The sequence below is a fragment of the Sardina pilchardus genome, chromosome 1 (assembly GCF_963854185.1).
Source record: "Sardina pilchardus chromosome 1, fSarPil1.1, whole genome shotgun sequence".
Lineage (NCBI taxonomy): Eukaryota > Metazoa > Chordata > Actinopteri > Clupeiformes > Clupeidae > Sardina > Sardina pilchardus.
In genome coordinates, this window is record NC_084994.1 from 5,103,803 (window position 1) to 5,129,065 (window position 25,263).

Sequence of the window (25,263 nt, forward strand, 5' to 3'; positions counted from 1 at the left end):
GTGTGTGTGTGTGTGTGTGTGTGTGTGTGTGTGTGTGTGTGTGTGTGTGATTTAGCATGGGAATGACCTGAGAAAGATCTCTTGATGGTGCTGATTTATCAGGGCACCTTGTATCCCATTTATCCATCTCTGTAATATTTTATCTTTCTCATGTTGCTATGCAGACTTGCTGAATGCAAACTCTCAGAGAAGTCCTGTGGAATTGTGGCTGCTGTTCTACAGTCACCAAACTCCCTGATAGAGCTGGACCTGAGTCACAATGACCTGGGAGATTCTGGAGTCCATCTTCTCTCTAAGGGACTGTCTAGTCCCCAATGCAAACAGCAGACCTTAAGGTTGGTGTTAGTCAGACATGTCTTTGTAAAGGATTATTATTATGAATAGTATAGCACATTACGGTTTGGTTGGTGTTTTATATGTGTCTTTAGGCTTGTACTCCCCAAGTCCAATTTTTCAGATGAAATATTAACACGAAATTGAACATAGTAGGATTGTGGTTGATAGTGTGCCACAAAGTGACACTTATGTTATTAAATTGCTTAAATGAATGTATACAATAATGTCCTCTCATAACATTACCAACCTTTCAGGTGTGTGTGTCTGTGTGTGTCTGTGTGTGTGTGTGTGATTTAGCATGGGAATGACCTGAGAAAGATCTCTTGATGGTGCTGATTTATCAGGGCACCTTGTATCCCATTTATCCATCTCTGTAATATTTTATCTTTCTCATGTTGCTATGCAGACTTGCTGAATGCAAACTCTCAGAGAAGTCCTGTGAAATTGTAGCTGCTGTTCTACAGTCACCAAACTCCCTGATAGAGCTGGACCTGAGTCACAATTACCTGGGAGATTCTGGAGTCCATCTTCTCTCTAAGGGACTGTCTAGTCCCCAATGCAAACAGCAGACCTTAAGGTTGGTGTTAGTCAGACATGTCTTTGTAAAGGATTATTATTATGAATAGTATAGCACATTACGGTTTGGTTGGTGTTTTATATGTGTCTTTAGGCTTGTACTCCCCAAGTCCAATTTTTCAGATGAAATATTAACACGAAATTGAACATAGTAGGATTGTGGTTGATAGTGTGCCACAAAGTGACACTTATGTTATTAAATTGCTTAGATGAATGTATACAATAATGTCCTCTCATAACATTACCAACCTTTCAGGTGTGTGTGTCTGTGTGTGTGTGTGTGTGTGTGTGTGATTTAGCATGGGAATGACCTGAGAAAGATCTCTTGATGGTGCTGATTTATCAGGGCACCTTGTATCCCATTTATCCATCTCTGTAATATTTTATCTTTCTCATGTTGCTATGCAGACTTGCTGAATGCAAACTCTCAGAGAAGTCCTGTGGAATTGTGGCTGCTGTTCTACAGTCACCAAACTCCCTGATAGAGCTGGACCTGAGTCACAATGACCTGGGAGATTCTGGAGTCCATCTTCTCTCTAAGGGACTGTCTAGTCCCTGCTGCAAACTGCAGACATTAAGGTTGGTGTTAGTCAGACATGTCTTTGTAAAGGATTCTTATGATGGTTTGGATCTCACAGGGTTCTGTTGATGTCACAAGTAGAACGACAAGCAGACAAAACTGAGGTGATGAAGCAGTGATCAGAATGTTAGCTTGAACACACAGGGGAACACACACCCTAGTTATCTTCCAGGTTACACATGTAACATTTTAATTTAAGCCTACCCTACAAGTCGTTACAACAGTCCGCCCAAATTGCAAAACCCCAGTCCTATATTGTGTGTGTGTGTGTGTGTGTGTGTGTGTGTGTGTGTGTGTATGTGTGTTTGTGTGTGTTGTATAGACAATTTTCTGACATGTCAGACAATAAAGTTTTTCTGATTCTGAAACAGCATAACAATTTTTACAGTGACAATTAAAACTTTCTCTCTCTCTCTCTCTCTCTCTCTCTCAGGCTCAGTAATTGTGATATTTCAAATGAAGGTTATGTTTGTCTGGCTCTGGCTCTGATGTTAAACCCCTCCTGTGTGAAAGAGCTGGATGTGAACAACAATCATCCTGGAAAATCAGCACAGAAACTGTTATCTGCTACACTGGAGGATCCTCATCGCAAAGCTGAAGCACTTCAGTATGTACTCTAGAGAACCAGAAACATCAAGTTGTAGTCTGAATTGATTGACTGATTGATTGATTGGTTGATTGATTGGTTTATTGATTGACTGATTGTTACATTCACAGAAGTGGATGGAGGATACATGAAATAGCATTCAGTAGCCTACTGTAACTCCTACTGTATCATCTACACACAGAACAGAACATTTGATTGACAGACATCAGCAAAAAAAACTCTGCTTCTGTATAAGAAATACTTTTCCTACTGTATAGTCAGAACACAGACCAAGAGTGCATTTGAAAGTGTGAAACCCAGGATCATATCTAATGTAATTCTAGCGTTTAACAAGTAGACTACAGTATGTGACCTGTTACTGTTACTGCAGAAGGACTAGTTCTCACTACAGGTAACAAATGAGTCATGAATCAAACATTAATCAGCCAATCTAAATGCAGCATCAACTACACTGTTTACACTGATATAATTGTATGTGCATTTCACTTGTATAGCATTTATCCATCTCTGTAATATTTTATCTTTCTCATGTTCTTATACAGACTTGCTGAATGCAAACTCTCAGAGAAGTCCTTTGGAATTGTGGCTGCTGTTCTACAGTCACCAAACTGCATGATAGAGCTGGACCTGAGTCACAATGACCTGGGAGATTCTGGAGTTCAGCTTCTCTCTAAGGGACTGTCTAGTCCCCACTGCAAACTGCAGACCTTAAGGTTGGTGTTAGTCAGACATGTCTTTGTAAAGGATTATTATTATGACTAGCTTAGCACAATATGGTTTGATTAGTGTTTTACATGTGTTTTAAGAGCTGTACACACCAATTCCAATTTTTCTGATGACATATTCACAGGAAATTGAGTACAGTAGGATTGTGGTTGATAGTGTGACTCAAAGTGACACTTATTAGAGATGCACCTACTGGTCAGCTGGTGACCGGAATCTGAAGATTTTCACGTGATCACCCATAACCGGTGACCAGCCAGTCATTCGGAGACATGCTTATTGCCGGTCAAATACCCTCGTACATACTTGTATCAACATCACACAGCTGAGTTTGCAAAGTTTGACGAAGCTAGTGTGGCAAAGTGGATGGTTTGCTATATTGACACATGTCGACTACGCCACCTGAGGCCCTTCCCCTCAGAATATGAATGATTTAAAACTGAATTAAGGTATTACAAACTACCAGGCAACACAGGTTCGGGGTCACAGAAAACCAGAGAGGCATGTGTTCCAAAAATAAACTCTTATTTATTTACATTAAAAACATGAATGAGTTCTCTCCAGTGTGGGTTCGCTCAAGTCAGTAATACTCTCCAGTGTGGGTTCGCTAACAGCAGTAGTAGGCCTACTCTCCAGAGTGAGTTCGCTAAAGTCAGTAGAGGTGACTATTCAGGGAATGAGACACTCGTGAATAAAGCACGTCAATGCACAGCACTCAGTTGTCACAGCAAACAGTGTAAATCACAATCACTACACACAGGAAAGGGTGACAATCACGACACGCAGTGAAACGAGCTGGAATAGCCTCCGTAACTGAACTGAATTCGTAGTCACTCGGTAAGTAAACAGCACACACCTGTCGTCACTTCAGTTAATCAACACCTGTCGTCACTTCAGTTAATCAGGTTTGAGGTGGCCAAACACAGCCAATTTAACAATCAGAATGAAATAGAACACAAACACAAAACAAGACAAAACAGCAGCGTTCGTCGGAACTGGGACCAAGACGCCTTGATGTTACCGCTCCCTGTTACGCCCGACATCTGCTACACAAAGAACATACAATTAAACCCACGCAAGTTTACATATTAGTTTAAAAACAGTTACGTGACCTACCGCTCAGATGTGGTCAGTCATAAGGCCCGTGCTCGGCGACTAGCTGCACTCCTAAAACCCCAATGTTTGAGTTAGCCCACCGAATGATACAAACGTAGCCAACTATGAACACAATACCACAATCACCTACCGAGAAGTCGGCGGACACACGGAACCGGCCAGAGGAGAAGCCAATACGGGGAACGGTGAAGGCTGCGTCAGGCTAACAAATGTAGCTAGGACGTCAGCCTTCAAAACAAAAGCTAAAACTTTAAAAAGCCGCTCCCACGTACTGATTGGCTCACCTTCAATTGCCCAGAGCCACTCAGAAGGGCACTGCCACGTTAATTAAAAGGGGCATGGACCTAGTCCTGCTACACTAGCAAAGGTCCAAACTCAGGGCTGGATGTACAAAGAAAGCGCTAATACTGAGTTTTTCTATGCAGCGAACGGTGTGCTTTGTACGGTGGCCCTGAAGTGCAAAACACAATACAAATAAGACAACACAACACAAATAAGACAACACAACACAAAAAGAGAAAACACAACACAAAAAGAGACAACACAACACAAAGAGAAAACACGGCCCCGAAGTGCACAACACAACGGCAAATCACACAACACAACACAAAAAGAGACAACACAACACAAAAAGAGACAACACAACACAAAAAGAGAAAACACAACGGCAAATCACACAACACAACACAAAAAGAGACAACACAACACAAATAAGACAACACAACACAATTAGAGAAACCTCGGCCCCGAAGTGCACAACACAACGGCAAATCACACAACACAACACAAAAAGAGACAACACAACACAATTAAGAGACAACACGGAATACCTTCGGGCCACATGAATCGTCGCTGGGACACGTACAGGCCTACAGCCCGCAGAAAATAGCATGCTGGGTCTTCACATGTCCATAAGAACCCACAGTAATGGAATATCCACGTTGTGTTTATTCATAATATGTTTGGTGTATAATCCAACTCATACAAAAGCAACAAGTTCGAAACAAATCATCAGAAATCAGGAAGTAAAACAGCTTGTAACTCTGTCACCGTTCTAGATACCGTCATATACCATATATGGTAATTTTTGTGAATTCCCCTAGTTACCGTGGTAGCTACCACACATCAGAACGATGGCTTTGCCCCACATGTCTTTCTGCGACGAGATATTCAAAACCAGAGGAGATTGGGCAAGAGAGCTGTCAATCAGGCTCCCTAGCTTTGAATGACGACAGCACTAGTCAGCCACATGCCTCGTTATTGAAAACCGGATAATGTTGAAGCCAAGGGGTAGACGATTTCAGTGATATGCGACTTTACTTTATAAACCCTAGTAAAGTCCTCGTAACATTCATTAAAAGATTTAAAGAGACATGCAGGCTGAAATAATTCGAAGATTTAATGGTGCATAGGCTACTGACAATAAAACTCTTACACAAGAACCCCTTTGAGTAGAAGCATAATATTGGTGTCAAAATAAAGCTAACATTCTGGAGATTTTTGGGGAGCCTGATTGACAGCTCTCTTGACTTCAGGGTCGAGTTCACTAAGAATGATGCGCACAGCTCTTTTGTCACCCGCAAGCCATTCTCTAGACATTTTTGTGCATCCAATGATACCTATGAAACTTCCCGGGACGTTGGAGTTGGCCTAAAATAAAATATAAAAAAATAACGGGACCTAAGTCATCATAGCCACGGCAGCGAAGACCGCTTGTTCGCAACGTATACTTGCACTTACAACCATGCTGAGTTACTAAAGTTGCCAGTATTTCTTTGTGTGACATACATAACCCATGGTAAACCCTTAGTAGATCCATGTCTTTCACAATGCCTCAAACTGACCCAAGGCCTACTTGTCACAACTGTAACAGCAAATTGGATAGTGCTCATCATGTTCTAACTTACCACGTTATAAGCTATAAACCATGGGCACGTTTTTTAAAGAACGAGCTCTCGATTTGTTTTAATTAGAGCTCGATTAGCCTATTAAAATGAGAGCACGATTTTGTAATTCGAGGGCTCGATTTTATAAAAACGAGGGCATGATTTAATGAAAATGAATGCACGTTTTATACAAATCATGCTCACATTTGTATCTAATCGTGCGCCCGTTTTAAGAAAAACTAAAACGAGTGCACATTTTAGATTAGCGAGACCACGATGTAGTACTGTGAGCACATGTTTAAGGAAAACGGGCGCACGATGTAATGAAACGAGAGCACGCTCTACTCAAACGAGTGCACGATTTAGTAAAACGAGAGCTCGATTTTGCAAAGTTGAGCGCACGTTTTCGTCCTTCCCCAAAAAATATTGCCGTGAGCCCTCTCGGCTCAAATAAATAAGAGCTCTTCTTAATATTTTACATTGTTGCTTAGTTGGTTTGATATTGTTGTCAGTTAAAAGTTGTTGTATACCATGGGTTTCCAACACAACACACTCGCTTGCCACCCTGTTCTGAGGCTGAAGCAGGAGGCTATACAACATCTAAAAACAATTGGAGGCCTACAATTTTAATTAAAAGTAGGCTAAATGATGATATGAAGGGATGTATGAGGACTTCTAAATCACTGTGACGTGAGCAAGATGGCGCTAGTGTGTTTGTTGGCTTGCCGTCAGCTCCGTCAACTCCTACCTGTCCGGTGTGCACTATGTTTGTTTGTGTCGGCACTCCTGCTATGCTGGAGCTGCTCTGCTGGAGCTATATGGACCTATGATCACCAGACTTTGCTGCATCTAAGAAACGCACTGACGATCCATACCAGTGGGTCTCCTGCTCCATTTCATAGGTGCCACCCTCCACTTATCTACCCTACTGCTGAGTGTGTCATTCGTCTACCTTGTTGCATCCCCCGGAGGAAACGTTGGAGGCGCCGAGGCAAACGCGGAGGCATCCGGGTGAAGATCAGGCGAGGCGCGAATGTTTCACCCGCTCAACCCGGGCCCTGTCAGCTCTCCGCAGCCCATCTAGGTCGGAGAGATCTTTACCTGGCTCGACGCTCGTGGGATCGGAGGTACTCCTGCCATGTATCCATCATCCACCATCGGCCCCAAACGCCTGTCAGCCCTGCTCGACCGAGACTGCGTGTCCGTACCGGCGGGGTGAATTCCCTGAACATTCGCCCTTTGGAATACTCCCGATGCCCCCAGGCTGCGGTTCACTCCAGTGAAAAAGTGGCCTTGATCAACAGCAGGTCTGTGTCTAACAAGACTTTCATTTTAAATGACTTTTTCACTCGCCACAACTTGGATTTCCTGTTTTTAACCGAAACATGGATCGGTGCTGGAGCTGGCCAGTCTTCTGTTTTCGGTGAACTTTGCCCAACTAACTGTTCGTTCATTAGCACGCCGAGGTGCGTTGGAAGAGAAGGCGGTGTGGCTCTTGTTTTTAGAAATAACTTTAAACTACGGACACTTTCTGCAGGGAGTTTCTCCACCTTCGAACAGCAATGCGTAATTGTGGAATCTGTTAGATCCCCACTGGTCTGCGCACTGATCTATAGGCCCCCTAAGCCTGACAAAGACTATCACCGAATTCTCTGACTTTCTCTCCAATCTTGTGCCATTATATGATCGTCTTCTCATACTTGGCGATTTTAATATCCACATCTGCTGTCCAGACAAACCTTTGGTTAGCGTTTTTCGTGGTGTAATTGACGCACTTGGCTTCACGCAACACATAAATAAAGCTACTCATAAACTGGGACATACACTTGACCTCATTTTGTCTTATGGTTTAACTGTCGGAAATATTGTGATTGAGGACGCTACATTTTCAGATCATAAGCCTATTATGTTTGACATCACCCTCTCCAGTCCTCTGCAAACTGCTACAGCTCAGGGCCGTTACTCCCGCCATATAAACTCTCTGACTGCAACTCAGTTTTCTGATAGCTTTCTGAGTGAAACTGTTGCTTCTTCCATTGCAACAGCAGCTTCATCCTCCTCTAGCCCTGATGAACTAGTCACCCTTTTCCACTCCTCTTGCTCTTCTATGCTTAACTCTGTAGCTCCTCTCACGTACACTCGCCCCAAACTAAAATCTCACTTTTGGTTAGATGAAGCCACACGCTCTCTCAGACAGGCATGACGTAAAGCTGAAAGGAGATGGAAAAAGGACCAACTCACTGTCTCCTTTGACCCAATATTTTATTTAGTACTTTAAACTCCAGTTCCAGTTGCTGATGTATCTATTGACACCTGTGAGAAATTTTTAAAGTTTTTCACTAACAAAATTGAGAACATTAGGTCATTATTTACCCACTCCTCTCCTGATACTCCAACTGATTGCTCAGGTGTAGCAGCTATTTTCAGCCAGTTTCAACCGATCTCCTTCACTGAGCTGAGGGACTTAAGGCCTATTCGGACGGGATTAGTTTTATGGGGTGACATCAGGTAAAGTAATAATTACCAGGTAATGTAGTCCCGTCCGGACGCGCCATGTCAGTAAACATAACGGAGTATGTCGGTGACATTTACAGACACTTTTACCTTCCGTAAAACGGTCCGGAGAAATTACCTTAGGTAATATTAATCCCGTGCGAACGCGACCCTCTGTAAAGATGTCTGTAATATTTCGTCACATCCTGATTGGAAAACAATTCCACCATAGTCTGAATGAAAACATGACATGCTGTGTAGCTCCTAATAGGACGTTAGCTAGTTTGCCTATTAGCTTGATATTGTTAGCCATTTCAAACTACTTATGGCATAACATAAAGCTAACGTTTGCTAGTTTAACCAACTTGTAGTCTTTCAAATCTGAAAATGCCGCACGTACCTGACGCAAAGTATCACGTGCACAGCGACGAAGATGTGACGGCAGAACGTAAACGTAGTTACTCCTCCCATGTCAAGTAAAATGACAGAGATGTCTAGTCCCGTCCGAATTGGACATTTATATTACAGAGGTCATATGATAAACCTGCATTACTGTACGTCCCCCCATAAAACTAATCCCGTCCGAATAGGCCTTTAGTATACCACATGAAACCAACTACATCACCTCATGATGCTATACCCTCCTCTATCATGAAGGATGTCTTTGATACAGTTTGCTCCTCCATTCAGATCATTTTAAACTCATGCCTTGCCTCTGGCACTGTCCCTGCATTTTTAAGCATGCGGTTGTCCAACCCTTGCTTAAAAAACACAACCTTGATGCCAAATGCCTAAAAAATGATCGTCCCATCTCTAAGCTTCCCTTTATTTCTAAAGTTCTGGAAAAAACTGTCCTGTCACAGCTGACTCCCTTCCTGGCCACCCACAACATACTAGAACCTTTCCAGTCAGGATTCAGACCCCTGCACAGCACTGAAACAGCCCTGCTTAAGGTAACCAATGACCTGCTTCTCACACTAGATTCAGGTGATAATGCTATCCTGATATTACTGGATCTTAGTGCCGCTTTTGACACAGTTGATCACAACATCCTCCTCACCCGCCTTGATCAGCTGGTGGGCATTAGGGAATCTGCACTACGTTGGTTCCGTTCCTATCTCACACATAGGACATTTTCTGTGTCCATTGGTCAGTTCTCCTCCTCATCTGCTCCTGTCTCGTATGGGGTCCTATGCTCTTCAGCCTGTACATGCTCCCGCTGGGTGACATCATAAGAAAGCATAACATCTCTTTTCACCTTTATACGGATGACTCTCAGCTGTACTTGCCTCTAAAATCTAGGGACTCCATACAATCACTATTGGTCTGTCTTGAAGACATCAAAAGTTGGATGGCCAACAACTTCCTCCAGCTGAATAGTGATAAGACTGAAATCATCTTTTTTGGTCCTCCCAAGGCAAGATGCACTGTAGAGCAAAACCTTGGTCATCTCACCCCATCTGTTAAAACGCATGCTAGGAACCTGGGGGTCATCCTTGATTCTGAACTTTGCCTTGACAAACAGATCAGCACTGTTGTCAAAAATAGTTTTTACCAGCTCAGAATGATCTCCCGCCTCAAATCATTCCTATCTCACAAAGACCTTGAGAAAGTTATCCACGCCTTTATAACAACACGGCTGGATTATTGCAACTCCCTTTACCTTGGTGTCCCCCCAATCCTCACTCAGACGCCTGCAGTTGGTCCAAAATTCAGCTGCACGCCTCCTAACTGGCACCAGGAGACGTGAGCACATCACGCCCATTTTAGCCTCCCTGCACTGGCTCCCAGTTCTTTTTAGGGTCCAGTTTAAAGTTGTATTATTTGTTTTTAAGGCACTAAATGGGCTGGCCCCAGCGTACATCACCAACCTTGTACAGCTCCATTCTACCCAAAGGTCCCTTCGATCCACCAATAAAGGGCTCCTACATGTGCCGCGCTCACGGCTCAAACAGCGGGGCGACAGAGCCTTTGCTGTTGCTGCCCCACGTCTGTGGAACCAGCTCCCCCTGGATATTAGATCCGCCCCCTCCATCTCTGCCTTCAAATCCAGGCTAAAAACCCACATGTACTCCCTGGCCTTTCCTGTCCCCTAATCCTGCACTTCTGTTTCTTCTTTATACAGTATGTTCTGTGCTGTGTGCCCTGTCCTGTCTTGAATGTTATTATTTCACTGTCTATGTTTTAGCAAATGTTCTTTGTATTACTTTGTATTATTTTGTGTCCTTTTTAGTCTTTGTAGTCACTGTACAGCACTTTGGTCAGCTTATGCTGTGTGTAAATGTGCTTTATAAATAAATTTTACTTACTTACTTACTTTTTACTAAATCATCCATACCTAAAAAATAACTGTCTAGCACCCCAACCCTCAGGCGCCGGTTTACAGGGAATGAGGGGGACAGAGATCAGCCTAATGGGGTGTCACATGGTTCGATGTAAATGAGCGAATCAGACCACGTTGTAAGTTAAATAAAAGTATTATTGATTTGATTAAGATGAAGAAAAGATTATGTACAGATGGAATAGTAATTCCAGTAATTACAGGATGGCGGTCAGACAAATATGACAATCACGGTCAATACGACAATGAAATACACTCAAAATACTGTTGAGTTAGTACCCAGATTAACACTGGGAACTAAATTATACCTAAGTAAAACCATGGGCCCCACACACACGTTCACACACACACTCTGACGGACAACACAGAGATGCAGGCCTGGTCGCGGCTCGCGAGCGGTGTGGCTGAAAATAGCCCCTTCGCCTCAACAGGCTAGTTGCAGCTTACCGTGCTGTTAGCTTCCCCAGGTATCGTTCGTAAACGAAACGGTCCGGTCTCGTCCTGAAGCTTACAGCATCCCGTGTCCCGATGCACCGGTTGGAAAAGGCAAACGGTCCGACGCTGAGAGGTGGATTAGTCAACAGTCCAGTTGTTGTAGTTTCAGTGTGAATGTCCTTGACCGGGTGAAGAAACTAGCCCGGAGTCAGCTTTCTAGCTATCCAGACAGGCAAACGAGCCAATACTAAATACAGGAATATATATAATAATACAACTATTAACTATTACTATTAATTATTAACGTCTAACTCCGTCTCCAATCCGTCAGAAAGGAAAGAGAGGAAAACTAAACTCTACTATGTTCTTTTGATTACATCAAAACTCCAACGTCAAACTATTTCTCCAACTTTGTCTTTCGAGAAAAAACGCTAATCTACCTCACAGCAAAACAGTGGGTGCAGCCACAAAACTGACTTTAATTGCCATGGCAACCTTTGCTGCCCGTAAACCTTAAAGGGGCAGGAGCTACATAAATACATAAAAGGAACATATCAAAACACTTGACCTCTTGACCTATTTTGGCAACAATACATATCATTAACCATACTAGATTAACATATTCATTAAGTTTTAATAATATAATAACATATTAATTACTTTTATGAATATAATAATATATTCATTACTTTTAGAAAAAACAGTTTTAGAAAGGCCAGGCAATAAAGCCTGGGTTACAACTGAATTTAGGCTACTTGGCTACTGAATAAGGTTTCCAGCACAGCGTAGCCTACATTCAATGAATGAATGAAAGCGGCGCTCTGTCTCGTAATAAACAGCAGGTGGAAATACTGACACTCTTTTCAACTACATGAAACTTAATCGTGATCCATCAAATAGCCTACCCCCCAGCTTTCAGTGGTGGTCATCAGTCCCAACATTTAGCAATATAAGCAAACTGTCCAAAAATGAATAAAATCCCAAACCTGTCTCGAGTGCAAGTGTGCCCCAAGTAAAGCCCTCTGCTTTGTGCAGCCTAAGCAAATAAAATAATCTGGCCATAATTTAAGGATATACGGTATATACAGCGCCCTCCATAATTATTGGCACCCCTTAGTACAGTGTCTTGTGTATTCTCGCTGGATTTGGATGTTAAAATTGATTTTTTTTGCTTAAATTGATAGAATAGGGATAGAAATAGACATTCCACTTTGTCTTCAAATTTCTACCCTCCATTTTCACATTTTCAGGACATCATCATTTAGGCGGAGCTTAATTTACAGTATAGGGCCATTATAAGGACCTAAACCATGCTGGATTTGGAAGTAAAATGTATTTTTTTACTGAAATTGGTTGAACAGGGATAGAAATAGACATTCCTCTTTGTCTTCAAATTTTAACTCTTCATTTTCACATTTTTATGACATTATCATTTAGGCGATTCTTAAATTACATTATACAACAGTTAGGTCCGGTCGAACGATTTAGCAATATCTGATTGGACGAGACGCGTTCTATCAGTGGTGATATTAACCGATATCACCACGGTTGACTCTTCACAGCTAATAATCACTCCGCGACGGTTGATTCTTCGCTTTGATAACCAGAGACGGCATTCCATATTCTTTGACTTAGCAGTTGCATAGCAACCACAAGCGTTCTGAGCTAGGCCTACTTCGCATAGCGGAGGAACTGGGCTAAATAAAACGATGGCAAATAATAATTATCCTTCCTAAAAATGCACTCGGGTAACTTTTTTTTGTTGGCAATGGAACTGTTGTATAAAAGCATTATCGCACTCGTGGTCGTGGTGTTGTTGGCCAATATCGCCACGGCTGTAGTTACCTACGGCACTCAGCCTTCGGCTTCGTGCCTGCGGCGAACCACAGCCGTGGCGATATTGCCCAACAACACCACTCCCACTCGTGCGATAATGCTTAAGTATAGGCCACTGAATGGACCTCATAATAACTTTGCAGTACACAAAACAATACATTTTGTGAACTGTAAGAACTAAAAAGTGATCAGTACTTAACTAGTCAACTTCATTAACTTTAAAAACAGGACATCTTCTGAACAATATTAACTATTTAAAGGAGTCATAGAACGCATTTTTTGACCATTACAAATTGATCTTTGAGCCTAAATAATGTCATATGTAAATTTGTGGGGCTGAAAACGCCCCAGGAGCACTGCTAGATCGCCTAATACAATGTCATAAATAAGCCTTGCAATGAAACAGTTTGTTTTTCCCGCCCACTCTGCAAGTTCATGAATTTTCAAATGAGATGCGCGCTGATTGGTCTATTGGCCGATATGTCCTGAAAGTTGATTGGCTCAATCCACCGGTCTGAAGCTAGAGCAAAGTGAAACTACGTTTACTGCTGGTAAATAAAGCCAAAGTCTTTGATAAAGCTATCAACAATGGATTTAAATAAGGAATACAGCCGTACATGTATAAACCGAGTCAGAAGAAGGTTCTGACGAAGATGAAGTGCAGCAGATTCCCCAACAGAATGAATGTGTTAGATTGGTAAGTTTTATCAGTACATTTCTTAGTATAGTAACTCTCCAAAGTTAGCTGTAATAACGCTAGCATTACAACGTCTCTGCCATAGACCACATATCTAGATACTAGCATCGTAAGAGCAGTTTAACAAGAATTATTAATCGAAGGTATGCAAATGAGAGGGGGTGTATCTTAAGGGGGATGGGTGCCTATTACGTGTTATCTGAGCTCGGTTCAGATTGGAGCATTTCAACACGGCTGTTTCTATTTCCCAATTTGCATACGAAAGCAGGCGGGGGACGCGGTAAAGTCTTTGGTGTTGTCCTTTGGACACTGCTCGCAGCCTAAATTCAACAGGAACAAGGTGAATGTGGTTTTGAATTCTAGGACTCCTTTAACATTGAAATCCAATTTAATACAAATTAATGCAAACAATATGAACTATTTCAAAACCAAACACAGGGAATATTCTTGGACAATTTTCCTTTAAATGAAACTCCACTGAGTTTTCACTCACTCATCTCCCTCACTTTCCTCACAATCACTCACATCTTTTTTAAAAAATCTCTTGGTTTTGACAATATGCAAGTGCATGCTGGGGTGCATGAATGTCCTTTTCAAGTACAAGAACAATATTTTTTTCACTCTTGCTCTTATGGCAGCCACATTTCACAAAGGCCGAGAGCATCTCCCTCCGGATACCACCCATGATCACCTAGGGAAGGCACCTCAAGTTTTTCTTTAGTGCTGGACTTCCATTCCCTGGAAATCCAGGAATTTGAATTGTGTCCGCAAGATACTCTGGCCACGAGCAATGATGCACGTTACGTTCTCTCCAAAAAGGTGTGGGCGAGATAAACTGATGACGACAGCGGTACAACTTTCATTTTTTGTCGTAGTGTTATCCAATTGCGTCGAAGAGTCCATATCAGTCAGAGTAAACATTGGTCGTAGTGTCCAAATGTGTGCAGTGAGATTTTTTCAAATGCATGATTGGTGCCGCCAAATTTTCAAATGCATGCTTGGTGCCGCCACTCAAGTTGGACCATTTTCATTATTCACGGCCAGACCCTTAATCTGAAAGATTCCAGGGTCTGGTTTACTACTAGGCTAAGACTTCCATACTTAGGTCAAATAGTGTGTAAATATGAGGAAGAAATGCAGCTGGCGATGGTGAATGCTTTCTGCCTTCTGTTGGTGTAGATTTGGACAAATCTACACCAAAAAGAGAATTTCATGCCCTCACAGGAGCAGATTGGGGAGGCAAATTTGTTGGGATAAGCCAACAAAATGGACAAAGCTGCACCTTGAAGAGGGAGACCCCATTATTGACAGGGTTCAACCTTAGATTCCCTGTCGGGAGAAGTGCTTAAGTCTCTGGAGAAATTTGTGTGCATGGCATATGGAACTTCAGCAAAGCAAGCTTCTTCTTTGAAAGACCTCTGCTGGGAGCTGTTTTAAAAAGGAAAAGAAGGTGAAAAGACTACCATCACCAGCTGCATTTCTTCCTCATATTTACAAACTATTTGACGTATGGAAGTCCAGCACTAAAGCAAAACTTGAGCTGCCTTCCCCAGTTGATCATGGGTGGTATCTGGAGGGAGATTGGTTCTTACCAGTTTGCTGCTTAAATGACTCAGCACCTGAAGTGCTCTTGGCCTTTGTCAAATGTGGCTGCCATATATGAGCAAGTGTGAAAGCCTGCACTTGCGTAGACTGTCAAAACCAAGACATTTTTAAAAATGATGTGAGTAATAGTGAGGAAAGTGAGGGAGATGAGTGAGTGAAAACTAAGTAGAGTTTCATTCAAAGGAAAATTGTCCAAGAATATTCCCTGTGTTTGGTTTTGGAATAGTTCATATTGTTTGCATTCATTTGAATTAAATGGGAATTCAATGTAAATAGTTAATATCGTTCAGAAGATGTCCTGTTCTTAAAGTTAATGAGGTTGACTAGTTATTTACTAATAAGTAATCACTTTTTAGTTCTTACAATTCACAAAATGTATTGTTTTTTTTTTTACTGCAAGTTATTATGAGGTCCTTTCAGTGGGCCTATACTGTAACTAGAAATGCAATTCCCGAGGAATTACACGAGGGGATGCAATCTGCTGGGTAGAGTGTTGGTGGGGCTATAGAGCTGACTGCTAGCTGGTTGGTAGGTTAATTGTGATACCAGCAAAGGTGCTTTTGGAGTAACTTTCTATCTTTATTAACTTACTGAATAGGCCTTTTTGACATTTCTCACAAAATTCTGCTTGATGATAGTCTAGATGAAGCCCTCAAAATCTGCATGCAATTCGCTCCACAGAGTAGGTTGACATGAACACGGTTTTAGCCAACTTCTGAACCCTCAAAAACTGGTCAAGGTAGCTTACCATAGACCTGAATTTGAATTTGCTCAGCGAGTGACTGTGGCAACGAGTAATGATGCTCATTACCTACAGTATATGCCCAAAAAACTGAGCTGCGCCACATCGGTGTATCTGATATAGGTGAGTAGCCTCCAATTGTTGCAATCCAATTGTGTCGACGTCCGGAATCAGTTAGTAAACATTGGTCATAGTGTAATCCATTTGCATGCAGTGATATTTTCGAATCACGTAATCACATGGATAGCTCATCTGAAATCTCTAAATTGAAGGCTAGAAGGTGTATAACAACTAGGCTACTAATTCAGTAAATTAAGTTAGAATACAAAATACAGGATTGTGGTAGCTGTAATAGGTTTGTAAGACACCTGAGTGGACACAATGCAGGGGATTAGAAATAAATATATTGTCCAGCAATGTATTCCTTTCTGTGGTGGAGGTGGTAATGAGATTTGTGAAACCTTTTGATTGGAACAACTCATATATTGGTTTCCTTCCACAAGCCAACATATCTTCATTAAAATCACCACAGACAATAACTGGGGTATCAGCAATAACATGTAGAGCATCCAACAGATGGAGGAGGTTTGGTAAAAATAGGTTTGCATTGTAATCTGGTGGTCTGTAGACTACTGCAATTAGCACAGGAATTGGGGCCACAACTTTCAAGACCAGGACCTCGAGGTCAGTCACACCTTGTATGAATGGCACTTGATGAGCTTTAACATGGCTCCTCACATAGACAGCAACTCCCCCACCATTCTTCTGTGCGAGATGAGAAAGTGTAGAGTATGACACATGCCTGTTGCGCTTATACATGTGGCAGTTCTCCAACTGGATATTTTCTGGGACAAATGTGCCAAAAAGGTGGGTTTCTGTAAAACATAATATGTCTGCAAGGTGTATTTCATGGTGTTTCTTGACATCATCAATATGAGCTGACAGTCCCTCTGTGTTATGGTGAATCAGTGTTAGAGATGGCGATGAACTGATTGACGGGAGATGTTGGAGAAGGGGCATGACATTTCCAAAATCTGCTTTTTGCATTTCTTCCAAAGCGGATGATATTTTTGGATCAGAATAAATCTCGTTTTCATCAAAATCAATTATGTGGAGTCCATGCAGTGAGGTCGTTCTACTCAGACCCACATATGCCATACCTGGCTCAAAAATGTGGTGCAATGAGACCACGGCTGAAGTTCTTGACATCCCCTGACATTTATGTATCGTAGTTCCATAACACAGAACCAGAGGCAGCATCTGCCTCACAACAACACCCTTTCTGTTCAGATGCTCCTCTATTCTTTCTATATACACCATGTTGTCTGCTCCCCCTGCTTTGTTGCGATGTGCCTGGCCTGCACTTGGATCGTCTAGCTCAATACCAATCATCTTCACTTCTGTTTGTCCATTTAGGACCTGATAAACAATTTTGCCAATCTTTCCAAACGAACCATTCACCAATCCATCTTCAACATCTATGTTTCTTGTGAGCATCACACGGGCACCCTCTGCAATTTGTAGTCTATCAGGCAAATCTCCTTTACCTCCTTCAAAAGGTGCTTTCTGTCTTTCCATCCGACCAGTTTGAGGATCTTTTTTGTAGTCATGGGCCTCTACATTGACCGTGTCTGAATACAGAGTAGAGATGGTGTTTGCATTGTGTTCAGCTACTTCTTTGTTTGTAGCAAAAACATGCAGGACATCTTTGGGACAGTCCTCAGCTCGACATATAGCCTGGGAAAGTAGTGATCTGTCTGCTTCAGTTAATGCCTCACCTTTGCGTTTCACTCTTATCCTGTTAAGCAGCTCCGCAAATGCCACATCATCTTTTTGCCGCATGATTTCCGTGAGAGTGACCATTTGGAAACGATCCTTCCAGAAGTCGACAACATGATCCTCATATACACAAAGAGGTTTCGCTTTACCTAGTGCTGGGAGCTGATAAAAATCTCCAAAGACGAGCACACTTACGCCACCAAAATCTTTCTTGCTCCCTTTAATCTCTTCTAACCTCCAATTGACATATGCAAAGAGTGGTTTTGATATCATGGACACTTCATCAATGATTATGATCTCAACATTGGACAAGGTTGCTCTCATTTCATCCAGGGAGTTTCCAAGGCACTTGTAAGGTGGTTTCAGGCTTCTTGGCAGTTTAAGGACAGAATGCAGTGTCTTGCCAGATATGTTAAAAGCTGCTGTGCCAGTAAATGCTGTGAGAAGGACAGTGGGTACGGACATGCCATCTCTTTCCTCTGCTATCCGGGGTAACTTACGGAATATTTTTGATGCCTCTGAATAGATGCATTTGATAAGGTGTGATTTACCAGTTCCGGCACCACCAGTGACAAAGTGAAAAAACTGTTCAGCAGCCTGTCCACACACACGTCTTACACACCACATGCGCACTGTATAAAATACCGATGCCTGTGTTTGGTTAAGATTCTTATACATGTTTCGGACAACAGTAGGGTCTATTTGGGGAGCCCGAAACATTGGTGCATTACTTTCTCTGCTAGTCTTTTTAGAGGTATATTCAGGAATTTCATCTCTTTCATTCAGTTCCTCTGGATTAATATCCTCACGCTCTGAAATGCACTCCAGCCGAGCAAGCTCTGTCTCAGGTGCAAGTGTTGTCCATGCATCCTCCATGGGTCCATTGTCTTCCAGATTCTCAATTGCTTTCTCTATTGCATCACTGTTCATTTCAAATTTTGACCTGTTCTCTTTGACAATAGAAAAAACACTCTCGCTACAGTCTTTTCCAGGAATCCTTACAGAAGCAGATGTGTAAAATGACTCATATGTTGGGAACCCTGCAGGTTTCAACTGCAAATCTGAACGGTATGGGAGGTAAAGTTTCAGTAATGTGCCGTAGAATTTCTCTGGATATTTTTTCTCTGAAAACCTGGCATATCTGATAATGGCAGGCTTGCCATGAGTTCGCTTCTGAATAAATCCCAATTCATTTTGAAGTGGTAAAGCTCTGTTGCTCTCTCTCTGTCTCCCATACACCATTCTGTAAGTGGAGGCAAACTCTGCCATGCACATTGCTGCAAACTCCGGAGCATTGGGTCGGTTCTTGTATTTCTCTGGCATTCCAGACATCCAAATGTTCTCTGAGTCTGCATCTCTGTCATTCAAAGACCTTAAAGGGAGGCTCATTTTCAAAGCATTGTCATCAGTGGGTATAAATATGACACTTCGAGAACAAGACCTCAGTTTCAAGCTGCAGACTCTTGCCACAGCCTCCTGCACACTCACCTCTCTGTTTTTGGAGTATGCCTGCATAATTACTTTCATTTCATCGCGATCAGATGACATATCAGACTGAGTGGTCTCAGTCACAACCTTTTTCAGATAGTCACTCATCTCATGTTCTGCCTTAGAGATATAGGACAGGATATACATTATACAGGAGTAAGGATTAAGTATGTATTGAATATCCATGTTAGCGTCCCATGCCCTTAACAAGTGTGGGTTATAGCCATTCACCCAGCAGTCCTTTGGTTGACGTTTCATGACTAACACGCTTGATGCTGTTAGAGAGTTCACACAGTCTATGTAATCATCATAGCTTAAGTTACACTGCGCAAGTAACTGCTGAACACTTTCAAATAATGTTGTGGGGTCATTAAGCAGTTGCCATACAGGCTTCAGTTTCCGTTTGGCTTCATCAGGAGACATGCAACAATGACTTGACTCATGCTCTGCCTCTTCCGTGTGCTCTGCTGGCATTGGTCGTGTTATGAATGTTTCCACTACAGGCTGCTTAGGAAATCCAAATCGACAGTGTTTTTTGCCTTTTTTGCATGATTTGGAATGTCGCTTGCTGTGGGTTTGTACCTCTGTCACAATTTTGAAAAGTTCAGGATCTCTGTCAGGGTCAGGAAGCTGACAAGATATGTACTTATCTGCAAATTCACAGACTTTCTCATCTGGGTCCTCCTCAAATACAGGTGCATTCTTACACCAAACCAACATATGTATATGCGGTGAACCTCTGGCTTGATACTCCACTCGATAAAAGTAGTCAATGACCTCACCGATGGGCTGTGCTGGTGACAAGATTAGGTGTCTGAGTAGTGCATCAACGCGCTTGTCAAACATACGCATTGTGGTGACAGGGTTGCTACGTAAAATCTCGCATTTTGATGCCCAGTCGAGCTCAGAAAAGTCAACATGCTGTCTTTGCTGCGCCTTTATTGTTTGTATGACCTCTGGCCATCTCATTTCAGCAGCACTAAATGTACAGAAGAATGTTGGGGTACCCAGCTGACGAAGCATTGCAAAGAGGTCTCTGAGAGTTCTTTCCCAGTATGCAGGGGTCCCCCTCAAAGGTTGCATAAATCGTGTGGCATCTTTGTTGTGTATCAGTTGTTGCACTTCATGTTTGTCTTGTAGCATTCTTGCCGTTATTTTGCGCCCATCTCTGCTCATAGGTTTGCCTTTACGCAGTTGGATGGACATGCTAGAGTGTGCAAAATGCATTTCTGTGATAAACTGAGCAAAGAAAATGTAATTAGTGTCCAGGGCAAATCGATTGTCAACAGAAAAAAGACGTGCATTGAAGTATCTGCTTGGTGATAATTTCCTGAGTCTTTGGGGTTCATCCAGAGTATTCGTTCCGGTGGGGAATTGCACAGGGAAAGCCATTGCCTCCAGTTTAGGAACTTGGAAAAATGCCACTGGTCTGTTTCCCTCAGCTGGGGCCACAGTGAATATGCCCTCACCAAATGTCATAATTTCCTGAGCAATATCGGGTGGCTGTAAGCATGAATCTATTGGAAAGCCACCATGTTGCTGACCTGTGCCCTGCTCAGTGTCAGGTGAGCCCTGATCATCATGTAACTCACAATTTTCATTGGCAGGTTGACTGCATGCTCTGTTTGTCTCCATGTCTCTATCTGTTTCACACTCATCCCAACTATCAGCCTCCAGTAGATTGACTGCTTCTGTAATATCGGCACTGATGTCGTCATTCTCGTTTGCCAACCTATTTGGTTCATTGTCAAAAGCTGGTATATCGTCCCTTATAGTTATGTCCCTGTACTCTGAATGTATCTCTTTCAGCTTAGACAAGGCTTGTAGTACTTTGCTCATGTCAATGGTTTGGAACTGGTAATGTCCTGTGTAACTCATTTTCCTCTTCAATTTCACTTTCAATAGTTGAGACTGGCTACTGGGTCGTGGCAATGCATTGACTGATGATTCAATCTCTGAGGGGACACACACAACCCCTCCATGTATCAACTTCTGCTGGCCTTTGGGAAGACTGATAATTTTTGCAAATGGTATATATCGTGCAATCATGTGCCTCTCAAGTATATTGAGATTTCTGAGCTCTGGGGGTATTGCAGACAGATCCAACATGTTTATTACAGCAAGGCATGGCATCTTGCCCAATTTCAAATTGTCATGACAGCTGTGGCAGATCCACTCTGTCTTTTCTTCTGGAACACAACATGATGCAAGACTATTGCATTCATTGTTACATATGTGCAGAAATTCCCCTGTTAAACATTGGTCAACCAGCTCAGAGTTATTTTGATAACATTTACGATTGCACTCTTTAACTTGATTATGAAACAAAGCTCTGTGGCAAACAGTACATACATATGTCGGGCCATTTTTTAATTCTTTTTTAAATGATGCAATGGCTTCCTGCAAAACAGTGGGTGTTAATGACGACTCATTCTGCAGTGGTTGTGGGCCTTCACACATATGCGCATAACGGTAGCTATGGTACTTCCGCTGTATATGTAAGGCACATCGTATTTTGTGTGTTCTCTGTAGAGAACGGTAGTACCTAAAATGTGGGTCATTTCTGTATCTCTCATTATACATTTCTTTTTTTCTCTGTCTGTACAAAGAACTGTGCTCATAATGGCTTTTTGTGGCGGACTTTTGTTTCAATTGAAATGTTGCATCATGTGCATATCTGTGTTTGATGTAGGCCCTTTGCTTTAATTGAAATTTTGCATCATGTGCATATCTGTGTTTGATGTAGGCCCTCTGCTTCAACTTCAATTGAGCATCAGTATAGCGGCTGTGAACATTTAATTTCTGTCTCAACTGAAACGTTGGGTCATTTCTATACCTATCTCTTATAGTCATTTTCTTTTTATGTCTATGTTGCACACAGTTTGCATACCGTTTTCTCGCATACTCCAATCGTTTTGTCTTATTTTTTCCGTAATATTTTTGCTGCTTTGAGAGCTTTCCATTCTCGCTGCTCAACATTTCAGTTGGCGTTTTCATGCATTTCTTTCGTCTTTTATCTTTTCGGTGTATAGGCCTAGGCCTAGGCCTACTACATAAATTGTTTACAGCTGTCATGTGACCTCCAGCCTGCCTATCGTCAATGATCAACGACGACGGCTGTTTGTTATGATTCAGTGATAAGATTGGCAAATCAGCTGTCACATCACGAGACAGTCCATCATCACCGACGGGGGTTGGCTGTTCAATTTCATTTTCAGCTGCAATATTTATTGGCATCAATTCATAAACCCATTCATCATTTGACTCAATCGTAGCCCAGAACACAAGAACTCGGTCAATCATGTCTTTCAGATGGGTAAACGTCAACATAACTGCGTGACCAAATTCGTCGGGTAATCCATCCTGTGTTCTACTGTGAGGGTCAAAAAAACCGTATCTTCCCTCGGTGTCTTTAAACAAAGCAATTGTGAGACTGCCAACAGTTAGTAACGCGTAGTTTACATCACTCGAGAAACACTGCATTCTATCAGACAGCCTTACAAAGTCATGACCTGCTGCGAGATCTTGTCTCAGGTAACCATACCGCGACAGGCATTTGCCAATATTATAGGTGTGTCCGTAAACTTCAACCTTATCGGGCAACTCATCAAAAGCCAAGTGATCAGGTCCAGTGATTAACCTTTCCTGCACTCTGGTGTACATCAGATTACCCTTTTCCAAAATGTAGTCAAGGTCGTCACTGTTCAACACAGTTCGGTTATGAAGAGTTGCGAGAAACGTCAGTGAATTGCAAGTGCACTGCTTGTTCTGGTTACGACCATACCTCACGTCATTTTGAGAATGCGATGCAGGTACACAGATTACCTCGTTGTTGTCAACGTCCACGCGAGCAGCACTGGCTTGGCCTATGTCATCTACCTGCGTTTGCTGTCTCGAGGGAGAACACCGCCATCCTGACGTTTTCAGTTCAGCGAGGTCCAACTTTCTCCAGCGAACTTTCGTCTGAGCCTCCGAGCGACGACCTTTCCTACCCATACTTAAAAACTGTAGGCCTATGTAATACAAGACTAATATAAAATAAAATAAACTAATATCCCGCACACAACTGAATGAGCACTGAAAATGTATGCCTTTTAAGTTACCTTATGGTCTTATAATATAATCAGAGTAGGATTAAAGCTACAACATAGACCACATCTAGTAATCAAATTCCAATACTACCTAAATTGACAGATCTGAGTAACTTTGGATTCAATTACAACAACTACAAAAAATGTTAACTCAATGTCTATTTCACAATTGAATCACTTCAAAATGGCTTCAAGCAATGTATGGCATTTTAATAATATATTAACTATAAGACAAAATTGTCACAGTTGTTTGCAGCAACAGTCAGTTGAGTAAAATTGATATCACCAACAACCAAACCAAATCAACAAAATGTGCCAAGATTTTTATTAATGGTTACTCTGTACACTTGTGTTGCCTGGCGCTCAAAGAGACAAACAGTTCGCCCTCGCTTTGGAGAGTAAATGGGTCGCCTTCGGAGGATGGGGGTCGTCTGGTTAGGGCACAGATGAGACAGGGGTCACCTAGTAAGAGTAAACAGTCGCCTTGTAACAGCAAATGGAGGTCGCCTTATAACAGCAAATGGAGGTCGCCTTGTTACAGCAAATGAGGGTCGCCTTACAATAGCAGTTGGAGGTAGCCTTGTAACAGCAGATGTGGGTCACCTGGTAACAGCAAATGGGGGTCGCCTTACAACAGCAAATGGGGGTCGCCTTACAATAGCAGATGGATGTAGCCTTGTAACAGCCGATGGGGGTTGCCTTACAACAGCAAATGGGGGTCGCCTTACAATAACAATTGGATGTAGCCTTGTAACAGCAGATGGATGTAGCCTTGTAACAGCAGATGGAGGTAGCCTTGTAACAGCAGATGGAGGTCGCCTTGTAACAGCAGATGGAGGTAGCCTTGTAACAGCAGATGGAGGTAGCCTTGTAACAGCAAATGTTGCAGAGGACAGCAACAGTAGCAGATGCAGTCTGTTCTCCAACTAGTGCAGGAGAGGCCTAAAAAGACAAAACAGGGCAAGAATTAGAAAAAGAATAAAGCTTAAGACACTTAAATGAAACAAAAATGCCTTTGAAACGGCATATCTGGAAAGCCTATACATATTTAAATAACTTACCTGGTCAGGCCAAGACTGCCAGCCAAAACTCAACAAGGATCTCCTGATCAGGTCTGAATGCAGGAGCTCCAAGACAATCTAGCAAAAGAAAGAAAAAAAAAACACACAAAAAGGTAAAATTATTGTCATTTATCTTAACGAAAGACCATAGTAGTACTCATGGACGTCAATACTAGGCAACTTTACACTGATAGGATTCGCCTATTATTTTTAATTTAGTTACGCACGATATCATACTAAAGCCCTATCTATCTATCTATTTATCTCTATCTATCTCTAATTCATTCATTCATTCATTCATTCATTTCATTAAGGCCAAAATGTGGTTGATGGTCGATACGCTCATGGTAGCGGTAGCAGCTACCCTACACGAAAAAGTAGTCAACCTCTGACGGAAAATGTTCACATCAATCAAAACCCATGCAGCGCAGGCTTAATATTCCAAAGTGTGGTGCTAGTTAGACCAGAGATGTTTAAATCAGACTAATGAAGCATCTTTGGTTAGACTATTAGAACTACACGTAAGTACAAGTAATGTAGCCTATGCGATATTCCTTAGCCAACAATGGGCGTCTCCATGACACATATTCAGAAATATGGTGACGGGAGATCAATGTCAACTTTGGATGCGGTTATCTTAGCGATAGCTGCTAGTTTCTTTAATACCTTCGATATACATATCGTTGGAAAGCTTAGTTTATGGTCGTTCATGTGTTAATTTTGTAGATTTTACCAAAGCGACTGTTTTCGCTATGGAGGATCACATATATTATGTAGTATATGTATACATGCTGAGGGCAGAATTGTCAACATTTCGAAAGAAATCTAAGTTGAAGCATACTCTAGTCAGCGTACTGAGAATGCACGAAGC

At 42.1% G+C, this 25,263-nt stretch overlaps 1 protein-coding gene across 1 annotated transcript in view; it reads left to right on the forward strand.

The window, feature by feature from the left end:
* Positions 1-662: 662 nt before the first annotated feature.
* LOC134077585 (ribonuclease inhibitor-like) overlaps positions 663-25,263 on the forward strand; it is a 35,382-nt gene continuing 10,781 nt past the window's right edge. The window contains exons 1-4 of the mRNA XM_062533322.1: positions 663-688; positions 1,321-1,491; positions 1,926-2,099; positions 2,642-2,812. Coding sequence (XP_062389306.1) covers positions 663-688; positions 1,321-1,491; positions 1,926-2,099; positions 2,642-2,812 — 542 coding nt within the window. The remainder of the gene's footprint in view (positions 689-1,320; positions 1,492-1,925; positions 2,100-2,641; positions 2,813-25,263) is intronic.